The 21,412-nt window shown below is 38.0% G+C and overlaps 2 protein-coding genes across 3 annotated transcripts; one reads left to right on the top strand and one right to left on the bottom strand.

Annotated features, from left to right (window-relative positions):
• Positions 1 to 915: 915 nt before the first annotated feature.
• Positions 916 to 3,275, bottom strand: LOC136250779 (4-hydroxybenzoate brominase (decarboxylating)-like). Its single transcript, XM_066043066.1, has 2 exons — positions 3,153 to 3,275; positions 916 to 2,713 (listed from the first exon to the last, which is right to left on the bottom strand). The coding sequence occupies exon 2, from the start codon at positions 2,701 to 2,703 to the stop codon at positions 1,003 to 1,005; it is 1,701 nt and encodes a 566-aa protein (XP_065899138.1). The 5' UTR covers positions 2,704 to 2,713; positions 3,153 to 3,275; the 3' UTR covers positions 916 to 1,002.
• On the top strand, positions 3,056 to 20,682 carry LOC136250780 (tRNA-dihydrouridine(16/17) synthase [NAD(P)(+)]-like). Of its 2 annotated transcripts, XM_066043067.1 has the most exons (13): positions 3,060 to 3,543; positions 3,887 to 3,995; positions 5,797 to 5,847; positions 5,955 to 6,067; positions 6,368 to 6,450; positions 7,032 to 7,135; positions 7,354 to 7,498; positions 9,994 to 10,096; positions 10,307 to 10,392; positions 11,546 to 11,652; positions 18,234 to 18,277; positions 19,389 to 19,464; positions 20,543 to 20,682. In XM_066043067.1, exons 1-13 carry the CDS (start codon positions 3,295 to 3,297, stop codon positions 20,638 to 20,640), a joined length of 1,368 nt encoding a protein of 455 aa, XP_065899139.1. In that variant the 5' UTR covers positions 3,060 to 3,294; the 3' UTR covers positions 20,641 to 20,682. The 2 variants fall into 2 exon arrangements, 1 of the variants encoding a protein (XP_065899139.1); XR_010698716.1 differs by lacking the exon at positions 11,546 to 11,652 and having other exon boundaries at positions 3,056 to 3,543.
• The last annotated feature ends 730 nt before the right edge of the window (positions 20,683 to 21,412 follow it).

Below are 21,412 nucleotides of genomic sequence, written 5' to 3'. Positions count from 1 at the left end.
CTTGAGTGATGGACAGTAGTAAGGAAAACAGAGTGATTTGTGATCAGATTATAACAGTACATGTTAGGAGAGGTATGTAGGATATGCATTAGACTACAATTTGTTCACTTCTTGCTACTTCATGCAACAAGATACAACAAGGCATATTATTGTGAGGGGTATAGGAAAAGGGACCTATATCAGTTAGACATGGAATGTGAGTTATGCTAATCAAAGAATTCCACAATTTGCTAGCTATTCATATTTCAAGTCAATACTCAATTGTTTCATAAAGTTATGAAGAATTTAATACAAGTGTACTTTCCTAATGTACTATAAACAGTGTTGGGAGTAACGCGCTACGTAATATTACCTTTGTGGTAACAAAGTAATATAACGAAATACGCAGGTAATATAACTCAAGTTACTTCACTTACAAATGTAATGCGTTACCTAAGTAATATAGTTACTGTAATGACTCTAATATTACGTAATATTTATTACTACAAGCAACGAAGTTACTAATCTCGTTAGTTATCCTCTGAGTAACGCCTAGCCACAGTGAAGTAATGAAGCCTACTGAATGAAGCTTATTCACCAGCTTCTTACTTAAAACCACAATTTGCACATTGTCCAACAACGTAATCATGTCACGTGATAAAGTGGTAGTTTCACACGTGACAGTTTAAGGCTGTGGACACAAAGTAATATAATATGTAATATTATTATAGTTACTTTATTTTATGGGTAATATGTAACTGTAACTAAATAGTTCAGTTGCAAGTAATATGTAACTAGTTACTTTTACAAAGTAACTTGCCCAACCCTGACTATAAATACCTAACAATAAACGGAAATTTACTGACTTTAACTCGTAAGTTTATTAAGTCTCTAGGTCCCTTTTCCTATGCCCCCTCATTATATAGCCTCACTAGCTTGGTATCTAAGTATACTCTTTTGTCATACAACACATGCCAAATACAGCTGCAATACTGAGTGTACACAATAATAAGTTACACAAAGTTATGTTGTTGATTTAGAGTCAAACAAAAGTCTCTTAGGTAGACACCAGACCCAGTTTAATGCCCTTACAATTCGTAGGTCCCTAACATGAGGCCACCACCAAGATGTTTGGATACTGTACTTGACATTTTCCAGTAGTACTATTGTCCTGTCAATACCACTGACTCTCATAAATACTATCAGCAGAAGGTGTAGTGGATTTGTTGTTTGTTTGCGGTGTTTTGACATTGTCTGAATAGCTTGAGCTTCATGTTTCGGTTCATTCAAGCGATATGTGGCACCATTGTATGGTGCAAAAACAGCTGTAAACCATCCTTTGGGATTTCTAAATAAAAGTGATTTGAAATCAGGGAAAACTCCAGCCAAGCGTGCAATTTGGTCAATGTAAATAAACCCTTCCACCAAGCCTTCTAGTCTCTGTGAAGATCCCTTGAAATAGTTCTCCCAGAATTCAGCATCTTGTTTCACATCATCCTGTCGATTTTCTAATGGTTTAAAAGGGATGGTTTTGGCGAATACCTTAGATACCCATCTTGACTGCATTTCAGCGATGCTTGGTATAGCACCAACTACAGGCCTCACATAGCCTATGAAAGCAATTGAAGGATCTTCTACATCAAAAACAAACTTGTAGCGATCTCGCAAAGTTTTATTTTGGTGGTATTTTCCAGGAAGAAATGGGAAATAGCTAGAGTCATACCCTGTGCACATAATGATTGCATCAAACTCTTTGCTTGTACCATCGGCAAATTCTACTGTTCTTTCTTGACAGCTTTTGATAGCACCTTTTGGAACCACCTTCTTGTAGTTGATTAAATCCAATACTTTACCATTTTTGTTGATGACAAAGTGAAAGAAAGGTGAATCATTTTTCCATTCTGGGATTCCGTGGCCCTGATAGGCTAACAGTGAGCCATTTGATGTCCACTTGCAAATCCAACTCAGGCCTGGTTTTGATTTGTGATATGGTGCAATAGTCGTGAGGGCTCTTGAAGAAGCTTTATCCAATGGCTGTGGCCTTCCCCAAGGCAGAATCTTAGCATACTTACGAAAGAAATGTTGTCCACGTGGTATACTCCAGTAGATACAGTTTGTATGATCATACCATTCACTGACAATGTCACTGGCTGTTTCACCACCTCCAACTATCAATATGTCATCACCATTGTGCTTGGATAGAGGGTACTTGATCACCTTTGAATGGTATAATGATCCGGTATAGTTACTAAACAATGTTGACTGCAGTTCCATATTGGCCCTCTCATAGATACCAGTGCATACCACTAGATATCTGCTGGTGTAGATTTGGCCACCTATAGTATGGACCTTCCAGATGTTTTTTTCTTTTTCTACCTGGTCAACTTTTGTGTTAAGATGGACATGGGGCCAGAGATTGAAATGATCAGCGTAGGAATCAAGGTAGCGTGTTATCTGTGAGTGACTTGGGAAGGTATCAAAGTCATCTGGCATAGGGAAATCTGACATCTCTGTGACCGTTATCGACGATGTACACTGAGTGGATCTCATGACACTGGTTTCATTGGGATCATCAATATACTGCCACACCCCACCAATTGTTGCTCTTCTCTCCAGCACCACAACAGTCAGCCCCTCTTCCAACATGTGCTTGCAGGCTAACAGTCCTGACCAACCTGCACCGATAATTGTCACGTCATGTTCAAATCCTCCAGACCCTGACATTGCTTGTGATCTAACACCAAACCAGCATTAAGTAGCACACAAACACAATGGTATTTATAGAAAAACTACTTAAAATGTGTGTGTCTTATGTTTACTAAATCTAAATGTTAATAAACAAACTAAGGTGTTTCTTGGTAAGCTTGTAATCAAGGAAATATTTGCATATAAGTACAATGGGTGTCAATATTAAGTACCACAAACAAACTATTAACCTCGAAATTTACATAACCCAGATATTTGACCTTTCTGGTATCAAGAAACATTCACGGAATGTAAACTGAGTATACACAAAGCACACACGCAACAATAGAACTGATTAATAATTGCTAAGTGCAAAAAAAGACACCGCAACAAATATTAATTGGAAACGCGACTTGGCATCTCGGCAACCGATTTCAAATCAACGCGACACGCTGCTGCAGTAAACTACTTCTGCACATTTAACTCACCTCAAGGTGAAGAGTGTTTCTAGAACCGAATATAACCTATGCACACTACTCCGAGCTAATTATAGGTGCTAACGAACCGAACCCCACCCTCTTATAGAAAACTCTCCGGAGTTATACGGACCAGAATTGTTTCCGATAGAGAATGGCGAAGTCTATCAACGTGGCCCAAGGTAGCGGGTATGAGCTATGGACTGGAGCACTCCGTAGTGCCAAATATGTTGTGGCCCCCATGGTAGACCAATCCGAGCTGGCATGGAGGATGTTGAGCCGTAAACTAGGAGCCCAGCTGTGTTACACGCCAATGTTACACGCGTCTGTGTTCGTGAGAGATGTAAACTATAGGAAAATCCACATGGTGACCTGTCTGGATGATAGACCGCTGATTGTACAAGTAAGTAAAAAGATTTGTGTATGATTTTAATTAATGCTCGTAGTGAGCTTTAAATAGAATAAGTAGTGTAAAATACATAGCTAAAGCTATGCAGTATTGTTGTGTTGCTAGTGAGACATGTGCATACATGCAATGACAATAATTGTACTTCTGGGACCAGCTAAAATGACTGGTAGCTGAATAGTTGTATACTGAATGAACTCTCATTGAAACATGTTTCTATTATTAATTTATCTGGAAAAGTTTATACACACTTTAGTTATGTATGAATACTTTTCGTTTTTGGCTATTCATATGTGTTTACATGATACAGTACTGTATTGACCTTCATGTCATATTTTAGTTTTGTGCCAACAACCCTGACACACTGCTGAAAGCTGCCAAGTTGGTTGAGCCCTATTGTGATGCAGTAGACTTAAATCTGGGCTGCCCCCAGACTATTGCCAAGAAAGGTGAACATTCAATACTGTTGGATAGATGTTCGTAATTAATATATTTTGAATTTCTACATTTACATGGTTCAAGCCCTGTTCTACAATACATCAAGCCATTTTTACAGTGGTATATCATGGAGACCAGTGTACCAGTTACATGTACTGTCCAGACAATGTGTAGTATAATAATTCCATGTGATCACAAGGCTGAATTTTTAAAGAATGTGTTACCACTTAGGCAACTGTATCTCTCATAATCATGTCAACATTACAACTACCTACCTTGAACTAACAGTGACATCAGATGTGGTAACACAAAATGCTACATTAATAATGTGTGTACTGTACAAGCGTGGAAGTTGATGATTTCCCTTTCTGTTCTGTACCCACTGTGTGTTATCAGGAGTAGGAGAGGAGAGTGTCTTTCCTGACTTGTGGAAACTTGCAGTAGTTACTCCAGTTAAAAAAACTAAAGTTAGTACTGAGTTGACAAATTATCGTCACGCAGTTTGAGTACTATAGAAAATCGCTCCAAAGGAAGTACAATATAATACTTAAGGCACCACTTATGCTTGTGTGTACAACAAATACAACACTCGGTGGGTGTCTCGAGGCAAATACAGCACTCGGCAAAACTCGGCTTTGCCTTGTGTTGTATTTTCCGTAAACACGCATGGTGGTGCTTTAACTATAACATACAGTATACTACAGAGTATTGCACAGAGAATCACACTGTAGAGTCTCTGTACTGTGTGACAAGTACTGCTAGAATTTACAAGTTTGGTAATAAGTTTTCCTACAATCTATTACTGGCCGTAGAATGAACTGGTAGGATTAGTTTGGCTGGTTTTAGCGATTTATAGTGTGTTGTTTTCATAACGTTCCTTAAATAAATTCTCCACGTAACTGTACTGTGTTTGCCAAAGTGTGCTGTATTTGCCCAATTAGGCACATAACTGTACTGTATTTGCCAATTAGCTGCATAACTGACTCATACAGTATAGTTATGCAGCTAATAAATACTGTATGGATGATACAATACGTGTGACATCGCTTTGATCCTCCCACGCAAAGTACAACATACAGGGTGTAGGTTCATTACCGTATAGTGAGCGCATTGAGTAACTAGAACTTGAGATGAAGGTCAACGCAATAAAGATCGAGCTGACTTTGGAGATCTTGATCTCCCTAGGAATGTGTCCCACAGTTGTAAGCACTCCTTGGGATAGCCGGCGTTTCCAACCGGCTTCCAGTTCACACATCAGTTTGTTTATCCTCTCATGATGGATTTGGCCAAATACTTTGATATACGTGATAACGTCTGCTACTGGAGTCCACTGAAAAAGCAAATACAGTCGCTCTCGGCTTCGCAGGAGATAGAGAAGCACGCTTTTGCTAGCACCGGCGTCGTTAGATCAGTAGCTACTTAAGCACTGCTACAACAACAACGCTAGCTACCTATGCACTTACTACACTACTTAACTGACGAGTTGACACCTTGTCATTTTATCCTTACGTACTGTACAGTAAAAACTTTGGCGAATATAATTTCAATCAGCAAAGTTTTTTCCGTCAATTTTTTCAACAGAGGGGTTTCGTCACACTTTTTACCGCCAAAGTTTTTTACTATATGGTACATGATCTGCCAGTGTGTGCATGTTACCATGTCTGATGGGATCCCTTTGACCTACATGAAATCATTTTGTTGTGGATACTCTACTGTCTCTTCTGTTATTAACACTTGTTGTTATTGTAATAACTTCCTTGTGATGAGTATACAACTTTGTTTCATTTCATAAAATGTTATGCATATTAACAGGTCACTATGGTGCCTTTTTGCAAGAAGAGTGGGACTTGCTTCATGACATGAGTAAGTATATAGAGGCCATACTTCATTAACTCTAACCTACTGAATGTTTTTATACTGCATGACCTACATACACACAGTAACTTTTACAAAGTTGTTGTCATTGCTAGTCAGTCTGTGTCACAAAGAATTGTCCATCCCCATCACCTGTAAGATCAGAATATTTGAGGATGTTGAGAGAACTGTGCAGTATGCTAAAATGTTAGAAGCTGCTGGTGCACAGGTAATCAGACAATAATGGATGCACTGTATGTACGTATGGTACTGTAGGTATGCCAACCTTGAATATAATACATGTGTGTGTATGCACTGTGGAACTATGCTAACTGCTAAGTGGTCCTCATTAAATGTAATTCCTAAGTATTTGTTCACTAATATATGTATGGGACCATATTGTCAGGTGTCCACATTTCAGATGTCCTTTTTGAAGAGTTCTGCCATTGTGCTTACAGTTGTGTTTTGAATGTGTACAATCAGTATGCAATTGAGTCTGTCAATATTGTGGGTTTGTGTCCCATTCCAGATCATCACGGTTCATGGTCGTACTAAAGAACAAAAGGGACCCAACACTGGTGTAGCCAGTTGGAAGCATGTCAAGGCTGTGAAGTATGTTGTGTGTTGTGACCTGTCTAGTTGCGTTGTACTAGCTAGTGTTAGTTCTGTACCCAGAGGAGGTTGGTTACTTGTTGTAATATGACATGTGTGGTTGCTGGGAATTGGTACTGATACTTTTGTCTTATTCGTAGGAAGTGTAGTTCTTGTTTCTTAGCTAGGAAAGCCACACATTTATTTAGGGTTTTCAATGAAGCTTAATGCAGATGTTGGAATTACATGGGTTAAATCTGAGGTCACAGGTTGTTTTGTGTTGACATGTGACCAACCTCCTTTGAAAAAGCAGGTACTGTACACCACACTGTGTGTTACTGTAATTTGCTTTTTTTCGTTGTAATTTTGTATCACAAAACTTGTATGAAAATTTCTTGCACGAAAATTTTTATATAAGATCGAACTACTTTAATAGAGCAGTCATTCACATAAATTATGCGAAAATTTTTATCACGAAATTTTTTTGCACAAAATTAAAGTACACACACAACATTCACTACAACACACAGTTATCCACCATCTAAAAGTATGTCACTTTGTGTATGCCCTTATGTTCACACACCCACTTTTTCTCCACACAGGGAAAATGTTAGTGTTCCAGTGTTTTCTAATGGAAATATTCAGTTTTTGAGAGATGTTGAAAATTGTATTGCGGAGACCAAATGTGATGGAGTCATGATAGCTGGTTAGATATATACACACACTCTATGTGTATATTGATGCTTATCTTCAACCTCTTCATTGTGTATGCCCATGTTAATGCATGTGTGTGCAAGTTAGCTATACCATATGTTATGTACCAGCTTTCAAGATGTGAACACCAATATGGTGATGCACGTATAATTGCCAACTTATTATTATTGGACATAAAAATAACAAAAAGGTACATCTTTAACATTTCAGAGGGTAGTCTTCATAATCCAGCATTGTTCACTGGTAAGCAGCCACCGTGTTGGGAGATGGCAGATGAGTATATCGCTATGGTGGAACAGTACCCGTGTGCACTGACGTGTTCCCGAGGTCATCTGTTTAAGATATGGCATTTTGTGTGAGTTATGTGTATGCGCATTTGTGTGTGTGTGTGTGTGTGTGTGTGTGTGTGTGTGTGTGTGTGTGTGTGTGTGTGTGTGAGTCACTGTACATATGTGTGTGAGTCACTGTATATATGTGTGTGAGTCACTGTATATATGTGTGTGAGTCACTGTATATATGTGTGTGAGTCACTGTATATATGTGTGTGAGTCACTGTATATATGTGTGTAGACTGTGGTGGTGTGCACTGGTGAATGTGTGTCTACATTTACACCATAACTTTATCCCACAATCACATGCAGTATTACGAGCTTGCACGTAAAATGTGAGGCTTAAACTACTGTATCAGGTTTCTGAATGATGCTTAAATTTTGCAGAAGATTTGTACAGTACATGTAGTGACTGATCAATATCATACAGTACAGGAGACATCCAGCATTGCACTTTTGCTAAAAATATATCACCCAGAAACCAACCTTAGCGGCAGTATTCACTATTGGTTAGGCATAATCAAGGGCAAATGTGCCTTTCAATTGAACCTACTGTATAAATACTGTGAACAAGTTTTGGAATTTTTTTATTCAACAGAATTTTTCTCTGACTACCAACTGATTACTTAACTGTTGAGTTCAGCCATCCCGGCTATGGTTAACTAATTTCTTCACTGTTCCTGGGCTCCCGATACTTTTTAGAGTGTATAGTCAAACTGCCGGTACAACACAGATTTTGTCCTGGCAAAACATAAAAATGTATTGTTACCAGTTCTGATTTTTCAGTGCTCAAATGTAGTCATGCCAAAAGTTGTTATAACATAATGTACTCAGCCAGCCTGTATTTTTTCTTGTGGGAAAAAGACAGTCCGGTAACATGCTACTCATGTAGCAGCGAAAACTTAAATGACCTCATTATTGCACTGTTGTTTGTATGATTACTTCTCCATAGCACTTAGTAAAGTTGAGGTTGAACTTACAAGGTTTGGGAGTTAACCAACTCAATTACCGAAAACAAATGACAAAAGAAAAAATACAGGCTGGCTGGTGAGACTATAATGTACTCTAGTCAAGTACAGCAAAAAAAAAAACAGGTGCTTTAATTAAGCTACGCCTGTATTAAAATGAAGTTTCGTGCATCCCACCAGTCAAAGGTAACACTGGTTTCAAATACATTTTGCACTGTCATAGCTGACAAGTACAAGGCTGGTGCGTACAAACCTCAAAGTTGGCTTGAGGTAAAGCTTGTGACTGGAAATTGTCTAATGTTGTTCGAGCCCTGCTGTTTCATATTGCATGAGCCCGAAATGTGCTTTTTCGTGTACTGCAGCAGCTGCATTGTAGAGTTACCGTACCTTTGTCATCCTTCCATTTCTTTTTCCATGCACTACCACGTAGTTGATTTGCAGAGAAGTGCTATTAGCTTCCTTGTGATAGTACATTGTAAACTTACAGTTCAACTAGTCTTGCGTGGCCAGACCCCACTTGGATCTGACCATGCAAGACTAGTTTATAATGGAAGCCATCCGTAATTTCTGTAGTAAATGAATTAATTGCTGAGGCATTTCTCAGGCAGATAACACTACTAGCCCCAGACCAAACACTATCATCACCAGCACCACCGCACAGTAACGCTCCAAGTATGGGCTGGTGCTATCGAACATGAGTTGGTCCTAACAAACATCCAAATATTGGTTTATCATTACATTACTGAAAAGATGCGTGCTTATAATTTACATAAGCCCCTACCCCTCCCCGGGAAAAGCCATAGGATTCTGAGACTGTAGGGTGCTTCTGTTGAATGATTACTTGAAAATCAAGACGAGACAGAAGATGACAGTTGAACAACGTTATTACTGCAAAGAAGACAAAGGCAATCCGTCCATTACTTGATTATTCCAATCCACTATAATTGGGTTATTGTAGAGTCTACTACCATTCAGGTACAAATCTTTATTCTTGCTGCTATCCTCCTCCTCTTCTTTGATTTTAACTGCACAGCCCTGTGTACTCCGATAATCCTCCTCATACAAACTTTCCAATCTATCACTTTCATAAAGCACTTCCTCATTTACTAATTGCATAGCATAGCAATCCAATTAACTTTCACATAAAACACACCTCAGGCTCATCCCTACATGCTTTAGCATCTGTCTAGTAGAAATAAAAAGTAATGAAACATGAGAGGTCACCTACACTTGCAGCTATACTAGTGGACCAATACCGCCCCTTAAATACACATTTGAATAGTGCCTGCAGTATTCTGAACAATAGAGCATAAACGCCTTGGCAACTATTAGCATCCGTAGTCAATTACACACTAGTACTGCACAACACGTAAAGATTTTTGATAATTTATAAAGACTTGCTTCATAGTTAGATGTGCCTTGCCTACCAATTGTTTGGTTATGAATATATACACAAGTATATGTGTCTGTCATTTTTCATACTTGTGTGTTGTCTGTCTAGTACACACTTGTTTGTAGTGTTTGCTTATTCATGTTTATCAATACTTGTGTAGTTTGCAAAGACCAGAGCATGCTGAATCCAGACACAAAATGGGAAAGGCGAAGTCATTCAGTCAACTCAAAACAGTTTCACAGGATTTGAAGACAGCCTTATTGGTGGGTTAAAGCTACAGTGTATATATCTGCATGATTGTTATGTTTTAATATGTGTACATACATTAGTGATAAGAGTGATGTGATGTGATGTGTTGTTTTGTTTGTGATGTAGTAGTTTGGATTGCTTTCAGAAAGATTGTCTAGCTAAGAAATGTGTATAACTTCCAGATGCATTGTGTTTGATGCTTTGTTTTGTGATTGTATTTGTAGCAATCTTTATCTGCAGAAGAATTGGAGAAACATTTTGAATTAGATAATATACCCTATTGGAGATGTCAGCCGTATGTTAGACCAAGGTGTGGTGTGTGTCTGTGTGCATGCGTGCATGTATGCACACACATGACCGATCAAAATTTGGCTTTGACTGCAGTTGCAGATCATAGTATAGTGCCTATTGGAGTGACACCCCCTTTTTTGTTCTTGGTATGTTTTTGTTTTATTTTTCGTACAGTTGTAGTTAAAAGAAAATCACTACCTATGCTCTTGTGCATAGTTGCTTTGATACATTGAACATAGATTACCACTTTAATTTTAGAGAATACAGCTATCTCATTCCACCTAGAAAATATCTGGCCATACATACCTGTAATGTATGTTGTTTGGGCCTACAGTATGTGTAAGTGTAGGGATATACCAATTCTAGTAATGGTGGGCTGATATTACTATTTATGTGTCAAAAGTACTGTAGAGTCAGCTACATGCATAACACTGCTACGATTTATATGTGAACTGCATTTTTACCTGCGGCCTAGTACAACTGGTTCCTGAAAGCAGTAAGTATAATATGCTGAATATTTCTTCACTGCAAAATGCACATCATAGATACTGTATACTCTTATAGAACAGTCGATGTAATTGCATAGTTCATTGTGACTGTTCTGTTAGAGCATATTATAGTTATCAAATTGATAGTTGTTTATAAACACTTAAGCTATATCCTTTCATATGTACACTTTTCATACAAATAGTTGAGCTTTAAAATCTGTTGTTGTTTTTAATCCACGGTTTTGCGGTGTTAAGAAATTAGATGGTACCAAAACAGATACTGTAGTTTAACTAAACACTTGATTTATTGTGCAACACTATAGCTTGAACCAAAGTAGTAGACAACAGAAGAGTATTTTACTGCTTTGTACCCTAGTGACTTCTTTATAGATACAGTGTCTTTTTAACTTCATGACCTTAACATATTTGTACTACTGGTTGATAGCCATACTTCTTTCCTGTTGACTTTATAGTAACCATGTCAACTGGTATGTCTTCATATTGTGCTATAGGATATGAAGTACCTACATACTCAAATTTACTCTTGTACTTGTACTTGTGGGCAAATACTTGGTAGTACTCGTGGTAAAAAGTGGAACTGGTATAGCCCTACATGCATATGTGCATACAGTGTTTATTTAAAAATACACAATAGGAAAATTTGCAACGCTGGTTGTTTTCTAGTCCAGGTAAAACTACACAGTGTAAAAGACCACTGGATTCCCAAACTACAGATAGCAGTGAGAAAAAGGTCAAGAAAGAAGAGAAAAAGAAAAAATGTATAGTCAAAGGTACAGGAAACCCCAATAACGTGACACCTCTCTAATCAGAGGTTGGACACAATATAAGCGCTTCTGATATTCATTACTATTTAAATTCATTATAAATTCATCATTATTTCTAATATGTGACGAGGAGTAAGTGATAGAAGAAATGTTTGGCAATATCCACACCATGTTACCTTGTGATGAATGGCAAATTCTTATTGCAAGGCAGTGTGCGAGTTTCTACTTCTCTGTTCGATTCTCTGTGAGGCCAAACTAGCAGTGTCCGCTTTTCTTTTTCAATACCCAGGGAGGCTATGTTAGTATGCACATTGCTTTCTTCGACAATTATTGTGCTAAAATAAGGCGTCCCTATAGTATTACACATTGATTCCACCTTCAAACGCTTACACACGTGATCCCCGTAGATTTCAAGAGCGATTCACGTGCCTGGAGTAGTGGGGTTGAATGGGGTAGACCGGCTGAATAGACTAAACTTGAAGTGCACTCTCAAATGGTATTTGTGAAAACTTTGATGAGCACTTGGTAAAACTTTCAATACAAAATGTATGTGCTCACATGTGCGTGTCCAACCTCCTCTGATCCAGAGGTATTTTGTAATTTGATACTGTTTGGTACACTGATAAGACCTTCACTACTTACCATCACCCAGGAAAATTTCAATGAGTGTCAGAATAAAGAGGTTTTAGTGTATAAGGCTTACCATCAAAAGTGATAGCACTTAATCATACAGTATATTAGGGATCCTCTCCAATATAAAATCATGGCAATAGCATCCTCAAAAATGCTGTTGTTAAAAAAATTGCCACAGAAGAAATACTTTTTACAATGAAATGAAGAGTCTCTAACATCGAATTTTGAATTTAAAGTAACCAACCTTTACAATTTAGAGATGCCAAAATGCAATGTTTGTTCTGCCAGTCTTTACAGAAGAACAAAGACAGTGACCAGGCTCTTTAATGATCTGTCAGTTCCACCTGAGACTCACTTGTTGCAAACAGTGGGATTATAAAAACAGTCAATAGGCCTAATGTAGGTCTGGGGGTTTGGCAATCTTCAGAATCTTCCTTTCATGTGTTTAAAATATTTTAAAAACACTATTTATTGTGACAAATGTATTGATTTTCAAGGGGAAATTTTTCACAAATACACTGTAGCTGACAATGCACTAATTTCTCCCATTAAAATACCCTTCTGTACAGTACATGTAATAGTTGTAACACGGGCATGAGGGCTCTGCCTGATATGTATGCCTGACTGCCCGAGAGCAGAGGGCATACATATCAGGCAAAGCCCAAATGCCCCGTGTTACAGCTAATATGTAACACTTATCAGGCTGATAGCCTGTACAGGGCGATCAATCACCCAAGCCAATACGAGTGCAGCCACTGAATGTATTATATATGCATACCTAAAAATTTTGATTATGGGTCAGCAGCTAGTACGTTCTGGTTACGTTCTGGTTACGTTCGGTTACAATGAATGGACATACTCTAGAGATATCACAGAGAATTTCAGTTACGCGACTTTATTGTTTTAATCAGTGCTCTTGAATTGTTTATGGAAAAAGTACAGAGTTCACTAAAGGCCTAGACAGGTAAGCTTGCTTGTACTGTGGATTTTCTGTCCGTTTGAACATTGCGTACTGAGTATTGCGTATTGCATTATAATCCCATGTGATCAAGAGTTCATAATATAATAATGGAAGAGAGTGTCCTACTGTCAATATAGCCTGTACTAACACACTGGGTTAAGTTTCTCTTTGATTAAATCAATACCTCCACTGGTGATAGAGAACTGTTGATTAGTGTTAATTGGTGCTGATAAGGTCAAGTCTTTATTCTTTGAACAGACTCAGGTGTAACTTAACACAGTGTGTTCCATGGAAGTATTTCAGTTAGACACTCTCCCCCACTACTATATTATGAACTCTTGATGCGATTTATGCAGTACACGCTTCAATTACGAAATACAAAATGTTCAAACGAACAGAAAATCCACAGTAGAGTGGTTACTCCGTGCAGAGTGGTAGCTTTGTGATGGGGGCATGTCCGTATTTGAAAACATGCAGAAACGATCAATGAATAAGCTATAGTGCTAGTAGCCCAACGTTTTTCAACTCGTAGGATGGCGAAGATAACAAAACGCTCTCCGTCTGAGTGGCTTTCATGGCAAAATCCAAGTCGTGCATCCTAATCACGTGTATGTAGCCCGGGCGACTCCTTTGATCTGAGGTGTGAAAGTGTTACATTTATGGTTTAATACCATCATGTTTCTTTTTGTTTAGTGCATGGATCCCTCCCTGTTTATCTCATTTATTAATGTATATACATTTATTTGTATTCTACTATTTTTAATGTTGTCACTTCAGAATGCATTGTTGCATGCATACATACATGTTGTAGTGTATACCTGCCTCCCTAGACATTATTGGTATAATAATGCATGTACGTTAGTGATGCATCGATACTGATACTAGTATCGATATCAACCCTATTTTGGCAGTATCGGACTTGTATCGGTAAAGCTATAAATTCCCGATACCAACCGATACTTTAAATGACGTCTTTTAATTACTTTTCAAGATGGTGGTGTATATAGCGCATCAAACAGAGTTGAGAAAAAGTTGATATAAGCTATGAATTCCTTAAAGGAAGCCAGCTACTAGCATTATTAGTACAGTGGAAACTGAAGAAAGCCACGAAATAAGATTCATTGAAGCCCAAACTATTATACCGTATAGCGGGTTATTTTTGAAAGGAATTTATTTTCGAATATTTCGCAGGGCGTATTCCCTTCGAAAATAAATTCTACGAAAGTTTTGTTATAGAGAATGCGTAGGCGAATCAGTATTATGATGTTGTTAAAGATTACGTTTTCGATCACGTGTTAAAGGCTAACATTTTAGCCCGTGACTGAGAGCCTCGCTGAGAGCTGATGTCACCATATCTTTGTGTGAGGAGCCGTGTTGTAGCTATTTTAATGCTGTGATTGTAGTTGCTGTGATGAATAGTCTATATTGCTACTTCAAGCCCATTGCAGGAGTTGTTGTAAAACGTCAAGATAAACAACTGCCAGATCCAAATGGCCCCTTGTCTGCAGTTGTACCACCTGAAGCTATACGAGACGCCAACGATGCATATTCCAAGGCTTGTTCTTCAAGGAACCACACTCGTGAACACCCAGTTGAATGCAAGCCGGAGGTTTTTACGTAAGGTTAACGCCTGTTGAACAGGCGCAGATTGCAAAGCATGCTTTCGCCTTTGGAATCAAGCAGCTATTCGAAGGTATGCAAGAGAATTTCATACAGAGATTAAAGATAGCTCCGTCAGTACATGGAAAGTGAAATATGTGGCTGAGATGAAGCGTCTGCTAAAGGAGAGTGGTAGCAAGAAGAAGCATGTTGAAGTTAAAAGTTTGCCTCAGATGAAAAGAGGAAGACCACCTCTGCTGGGTGAAAATTTAGATCGACAGGTGATAAGTTACATCAAGGAGGTTCGTGAGAAGAAGGGGATTGTTACTACTGCTGTTACTATAGCTAGTGGTGAAGCAATAGTAAACAAAGTTAATAAAGGTCTGTTGAAGGAAAACGGTGGACCAATTGAGCTTACCAGTGTTTGGGCTAAATCAATACATCAACGAATAAATTTTGTGAAAAGAAAAGTTACGACATCAGCTAAAGTTGAGCCTTCGCATTTTAAAGAACTAAAAGAACAGTTCCTCCTAGATATAAAAACTGTCATTGACATGGAAGATGTGCCATCTGATCTCATTCTAAATTGGGACCATACTGGCATCAATGTGGTGCCAGGCTCGCAGTGGACAATGGAGGCTAAAGGATCAAAGAGGGTCAAAGCAGTAGGGGTCAATGACAAGCGGCAAATCACTGTGGTGCTTTGTGCTGCACTAAGTGGTGAGCTCCTTCCATTGCAGCTAATATATCAAGGCAAGACATCAGCATGTCTACCCAGATTTGTGTTTCCCCAAGACTGGAATGTGACTTTCACACCAAACCATTGGTCTAACGAGCAGAAGACAAAAGAGTACATAGAAAAGATTATTCTGCAATATGTCTCAGAGAAGTGCAAAGCACATGGAAAACCTGCATTAGTCATTTTCGATGAATTTAAAGGCCAAGTAACAGATGACGTTTACAACATGTTAGATTCCAACAACATACAAGTTGTAAAAGTTCCTCCAAATTGTACAGACCGCCTTCAACCTATGGACCTGAGCATAAACAAACCAGTAAAGGATTTTTTACGAGACAAATTTCAAAAGTGGTATTCAGAGGAGGTCAAGAAAGGCTATGGTCAATCGGTCAATGTCGTGCCTGTTGATCTGAGAATGTCCACAATGAAACCGCTGGGAGCTGGTTGGCTTGTTGGTGCCTACAATTACATCAAGGGAAAAGATTCCATGGTGAAGAACAGCTTCAAAGCTGCAGGCATAACTGATATAATTAGCAAAGTTTTGTAGTTTTTTACAAATGATGTACCTTTGCGTTATAGACTATAGCTAAACTCTTTTACAACCTGAGTGTGTGTATAAATACCTGTATATGCCTGACTGTTTTATACCCACATATTGTTAATTCTAGTGTCAAGTTTATTATTTGAACTGTCTCTTATAATTAACTGATCACTGACTACATGTACAAGGGAAATTTTTGCAATTAATTATAAGCCTAGTGTATTCATCTCCTCTCCTACAATACATTTGCACTGTAAGAATGTACCACTCCTAGCAACTAAGATAAGGCAAATGCAACCTTTACCTTCTGTCACTATAATTGTCTGACAGTGCATTACACTTGACTTGATTATGGCATGCTTATTGATTATGGCATAGTCTTTAAATCATATAATTGTCTCTGCACGCATACTTTGGTACTATAATTAAGATAAACTTATTTTACAAAAATGTAGATGAAATCACAATAATAACAATATCAAGTGGTTTACACCATCAGAAAGTTGCCTAATAATGTGGAAGTTCTTTCGTCAATGGAAATGGTGTACAAGTACCACTTTCCATGCACTGAACAAGGTGTAGTCTCATTAAATCTTGCTTAAAATGGGTATCGGCAGGATTCATTCTGAAACAAAGAGCTATCAGATTAGCTAATGCAAAAACACCACAATCTTTGATGCCAGCTTGCCTAGGAACAACTATTATTTCAGGGTTAGCAGCTGATCCAAAGAGATTAGGTATAACAAATTTTGTTTGACTATCCATGGTGTCAAACAGTGAATCATAAATTTGCACCTTTGCAGTTGGACCACTGTGCATAGTCGAAGCAACCATCCAGTGATCATTATGGCAATGGATAACTTGTAAACGGGAAGAAAAACTGTTATCTGATGGTTTCAGTGGCTTGCTTTGCAGTAATGTAGACTGTAACCCCTTCACAAATGGAAACTGTTTCTTCATCAACTTTTGAACAAAGTTGATGACCAGATCATTTAATTTGTCTCCCCTAAGAATATCGTACTTGTTTTGCTGTGTTAAACGAATGCCTCCAAATCTACACCAGTCTGCATCGTTTTCATCGCTTGGAAACACACTAGGTGCATCACTGCCCATTGTTAAGTCAACCACATTGTTACTGGCACTGCAAACAGACTCATCATCATTTATCACCAAATCATTGCCATTGTTATTACTATCACCACCATCACCGATTAGTGCTTCTTCTGAGGCTTCTTCACAGCTATCATCTGTGACTTCTCTCTTTACTCTATCAAGAAATTCCCCATGATAACTAAATTTGTCAATCACGAAGGAAAGAGCATGTTCGATTAGCTTCTTAACTTTTTCCAGGTGATCGAGGTCTTTGGCACGAGTAAATTTTAGCGTGCAGGGAATTTCGAGTCCCCCTTGTGGTAAATCACTAGAGTACTGTCTTGGCCCAGTGACACAACAGCTGATCTTGCCAGACTGCCACAGAAACAAGGAACAAATAGCTGATATTTTCCTAGGTATGTGCCCCACAATACTAGAATCTTTGGTAACTGCTACAGCAAATCGATCTTCTCTGTTGGTAGGTTCTCGCTTACACGACAATTCCTCACCAATCACAGCAATCCACATATCCTTGTATTCGTGATATCCTCGTATCACCGACTGCACTGTGAAAGACATTGCGGCGTGAAGACTCAATTGCACTGAGCTAGCTGCATACACGTGATGTAGTACACGTGAACCAGATCTATACGAAGATTGATGAATTTATTTTCGTAATATTGTAGTTGTTCGAATTTAAATTCTCCGAAATTTAAATTTTCAGCTCTTGTTCGAAATTTTGTTCTTCGAAAATAACCTGCTATACGGTATTCAATAGCCACAAAACCAGCAAACTGCAGTTGATGAGATTAGCAGTTGTTTCTTGCTTGTGGAGCAAAGTATCGGTATCGGCCATTTCCGGCCTCGAATGTATCGGTATCAGATTGGTAGTGAAAAAGTGGTATCGGTGCATCACTAATGTATGTATTTATATGCCCTAGTTGCTTTGAGTATTTTTTGAAGATGGATGTGCAGCATACTGTACTTTTATATCAATACATTATTGTGTGTACTTTTCTTAGAGAGAAAATGGCAAGTGTGCATGAAGTGTCACCGCAATCCAAGGGTAAGACACATGTCAGTATTTTGTGCTTTTTATTAGTGTTGTGCGATATGGCAAATTTTGTATATTGCCTATCACGATTATTGCTCTCTTCTTTTATCACGATACAATAAATTATCATGATATACAAATTGCATGAAGTCATGGTAATAAATTGCTAGTATTTGAGTATAAACCATGTAAAATAGTCCCTAACATGCACTTTCCTCTGCATGTAAGTCTGTTATAAAGAAATTAATACTGTCTAGAACATCATTTTCTGAAGAAATTGTTACACCATCATATATCACGATATAACAATATTAATTTTTTATCACAATTAATATAAAATTTAATATATCACGAGAATCGATATAATTGATATATTGCACATCACTAGTTTTCATGTGGCTACAATGTATGTGACAGTGTCTTTGGCAGCATGACACATCCTTCTGCCAAGTGCATATTCACGCAATACACAACTGTATGCGTTTTGCTTTACTGTCTTCATAGTGGGAGAAACCATGACAAAGCCTTGTTAGTAGGGTTACTTTTGTGATTAAAGTTATGGCCTTAGTGTTGATGCATTAGCATTTATTTGACATGGTCACTATGAGGGGGTGGTCTTATTAAAGAATTGGCTGCTAATTGAGATTCATATGTTAAGCTTACTTGATTTAAGCGATGAGTAGCAACAACTAGCACCAACTGTTAGTTTGTTGCATTCCTCTATAACAGGTGGAAGACAGCTGAAAACAAAGTGGAATGTCCAAGTCACTTTTCAGCAATAGGTAGCATTCAGTCGCACGGTTAATTTTTTAATAAGGCAGATGTGTTACAAATCTTTGTTTTGGTCAGATTTGGGTCCCATCCGGATCACTATATGGATCAGCCAGGTTAGCAGTATTGACCTAGTTTCAATCCTAATAGCCACTCTCAAGGTAGTGTGCGTAGTCGTAGTCGTAGTCGACTACTGTAGAGAAGTTTTTCATCATATAAAGCAGGTTGTTAAACCTGGTGTTCATGTATGGCCATGTATTATAAAGTAACACATACAAATCAATGTGTAGAGGCCAATACATGCTTAAATATGTGTCGGTCTATTACATTGTATATATGTACATATGCATAGGGGCAAACTTGTGAGTACAAATTTTGCAAAGTTTGCTGTAGAATAAAAACAAGATCAGAATTGCTAAACTGTACAGGTACGTAATGCATGTAGATGTATTTTGTTGTCTATAAATCTGTAATGAATGTTACAATTTGAGGTTCGCAATATACCATTTTTACTAAATTACTTACTGTATATATGGTAGTTCACCAATACCACTTTTTACCGGTTGATCCAATACTGATACATTTTAGGTGGTGAATGGCCAATGCCGATACAATACTGTTACTTTGTATTGTACACAGGCATTATTCACAAGTATTCCAATAATGGTTGATACACATTTGCTAATTACCAAATGGCTCAGATCACGCAGTGAATGCATGCTATTGTCAAAGGTGAAGTCGAGCATGCATATGCATGAAATTCTTATAAAATTGCCAGCATATGCATAGACAAAACACAAGACGACCACACTATGAAGACCATAGTTATGAAGACCATAGTTATGAAGCATGTGGTGATTTTACAGTGTATAAAGATTTTTGTGCATGCACACAAATGCACATGCTTTGTATCCCCTTTATCTAACAACAATCCTCTACCATTGGTGTGTGAAACTGAAATATAATACCATTGGTGTGTGAAACTGAAATATAATACCATTGGTGTGTGAAACTGAAATATAATACCATTGGTGTGTGAAACTGAAATATAATCTCAGTGTAAAGTGTTACTGGCTGGCTTTTTTGACCATCGATCAGAGGAATAATCATAATTTATAGCTTCAATGAATTTTCCTTTGTCACTTACTGCTGTACTTGCCGACTTCTTTCATGGATTTTGCTCAACTACACTCTATTAGCACTATTGGTTAAATGACATAATACAAAGTGTCCAGTTGGTATTGGGCGTTTGTAGCTTTTATCAAATAAAACCCAAATCTGTGTATTGGTGATTCACTACTATTTCTAGTGCTGCTGATTTTTCATTGCTTTTTGTTACAAGTAACCTTAGAAAAAAAAAGGCTACAAGAAGTTTGATTTATATCACTGGGGTATAGCTTTGTTGTGCATAGCACTTCAGGTTTTGCATGATTGGAATTTCCCAAAACACTCCTCCACACTATGTGCTATGTACATTTTGCCATATGTCTTTTGTTTTTGATTTAGGTCATAAATTTAATCGTGTGCGACCTATGAATCAAACAGCCAAGAACACTGAGATTGCCAGTGATATTCAGGAATGTAATGATGTGGTCACTACATGAAATTTCTTGTATTTGTACGTTTATTTATCAATTTTTATCACAGTGCCGTATAGTGGGTAATTTCAAGGGGGGGAAATTTGCAATTAACATTCCATTAAAGTGTTGATGACATCTTTAAAATAAAGTGGTGCTATTCAAGCACGTATTTCAAGAATCTCCTCCCTTGTGCACTGGAGCCCTTTCCCAATAATATGGTCCCATATTGCACTATACTTGAGTGTAACCCACATGAATAATCTGTAGGATGAGCTCATGATTTGTGCATTAAGTGTGTGTGATGTACAGCTAGCTCTCTCACACTCACACGCAGCAGTGTAAAGCAGCTTAGCACATTTCAGTGGGTGCCGCCATACTTTACCAATAAGGGTGATTGCTCTCAACTGTGAAAATTTTGCCCATTGAAACTTTGCTCCTATGGTACTTTTTATTTTATGTGATGGGCAACACAAAGATTCATTTGACACAGTTCCTTGACACCTTCATACCACAAGCAAAAAGAAACAGGACACAAAGGTATACATGCATTGTCCATACTATGGTATGCCAAAGGTTCCTGTCGGGCTGAAGTGACATCTAACAGCGAAAACTTTTTGTTGTCTGAAGGCATCAATCTGAGTCGGTAGAAAAAATGTAGCTACATTTAAGTTCAACTGATGCTGCCGTGGTACTGTGAAAGATATTTGAGTACAAACTATTGCCCTTGTACTGTACTACTCTACTGTATGACATTGAGGCAAAGCTAAGGACAAGTGTCCTCAACAAAATTTTGTTG

The sequence above is a fragment of the Dysidea avara genome, chromosome 3 (assembly GCF_963678975.1).
Source record: "Dysidea avara chromosome 3, odDysAvar1.4, whole genome shotgun sequence".
NCBI classification, from domain to species: domain Eukaryota; kingdom Metazoa; phylum Porifera; class Demospongiae; order Dictyoceratida; family Dysideidae; genus Dysidea; species Dysidea avara.
This window is presented reverse-complemented; position numbering and strand designations above follow the sequence as displayed.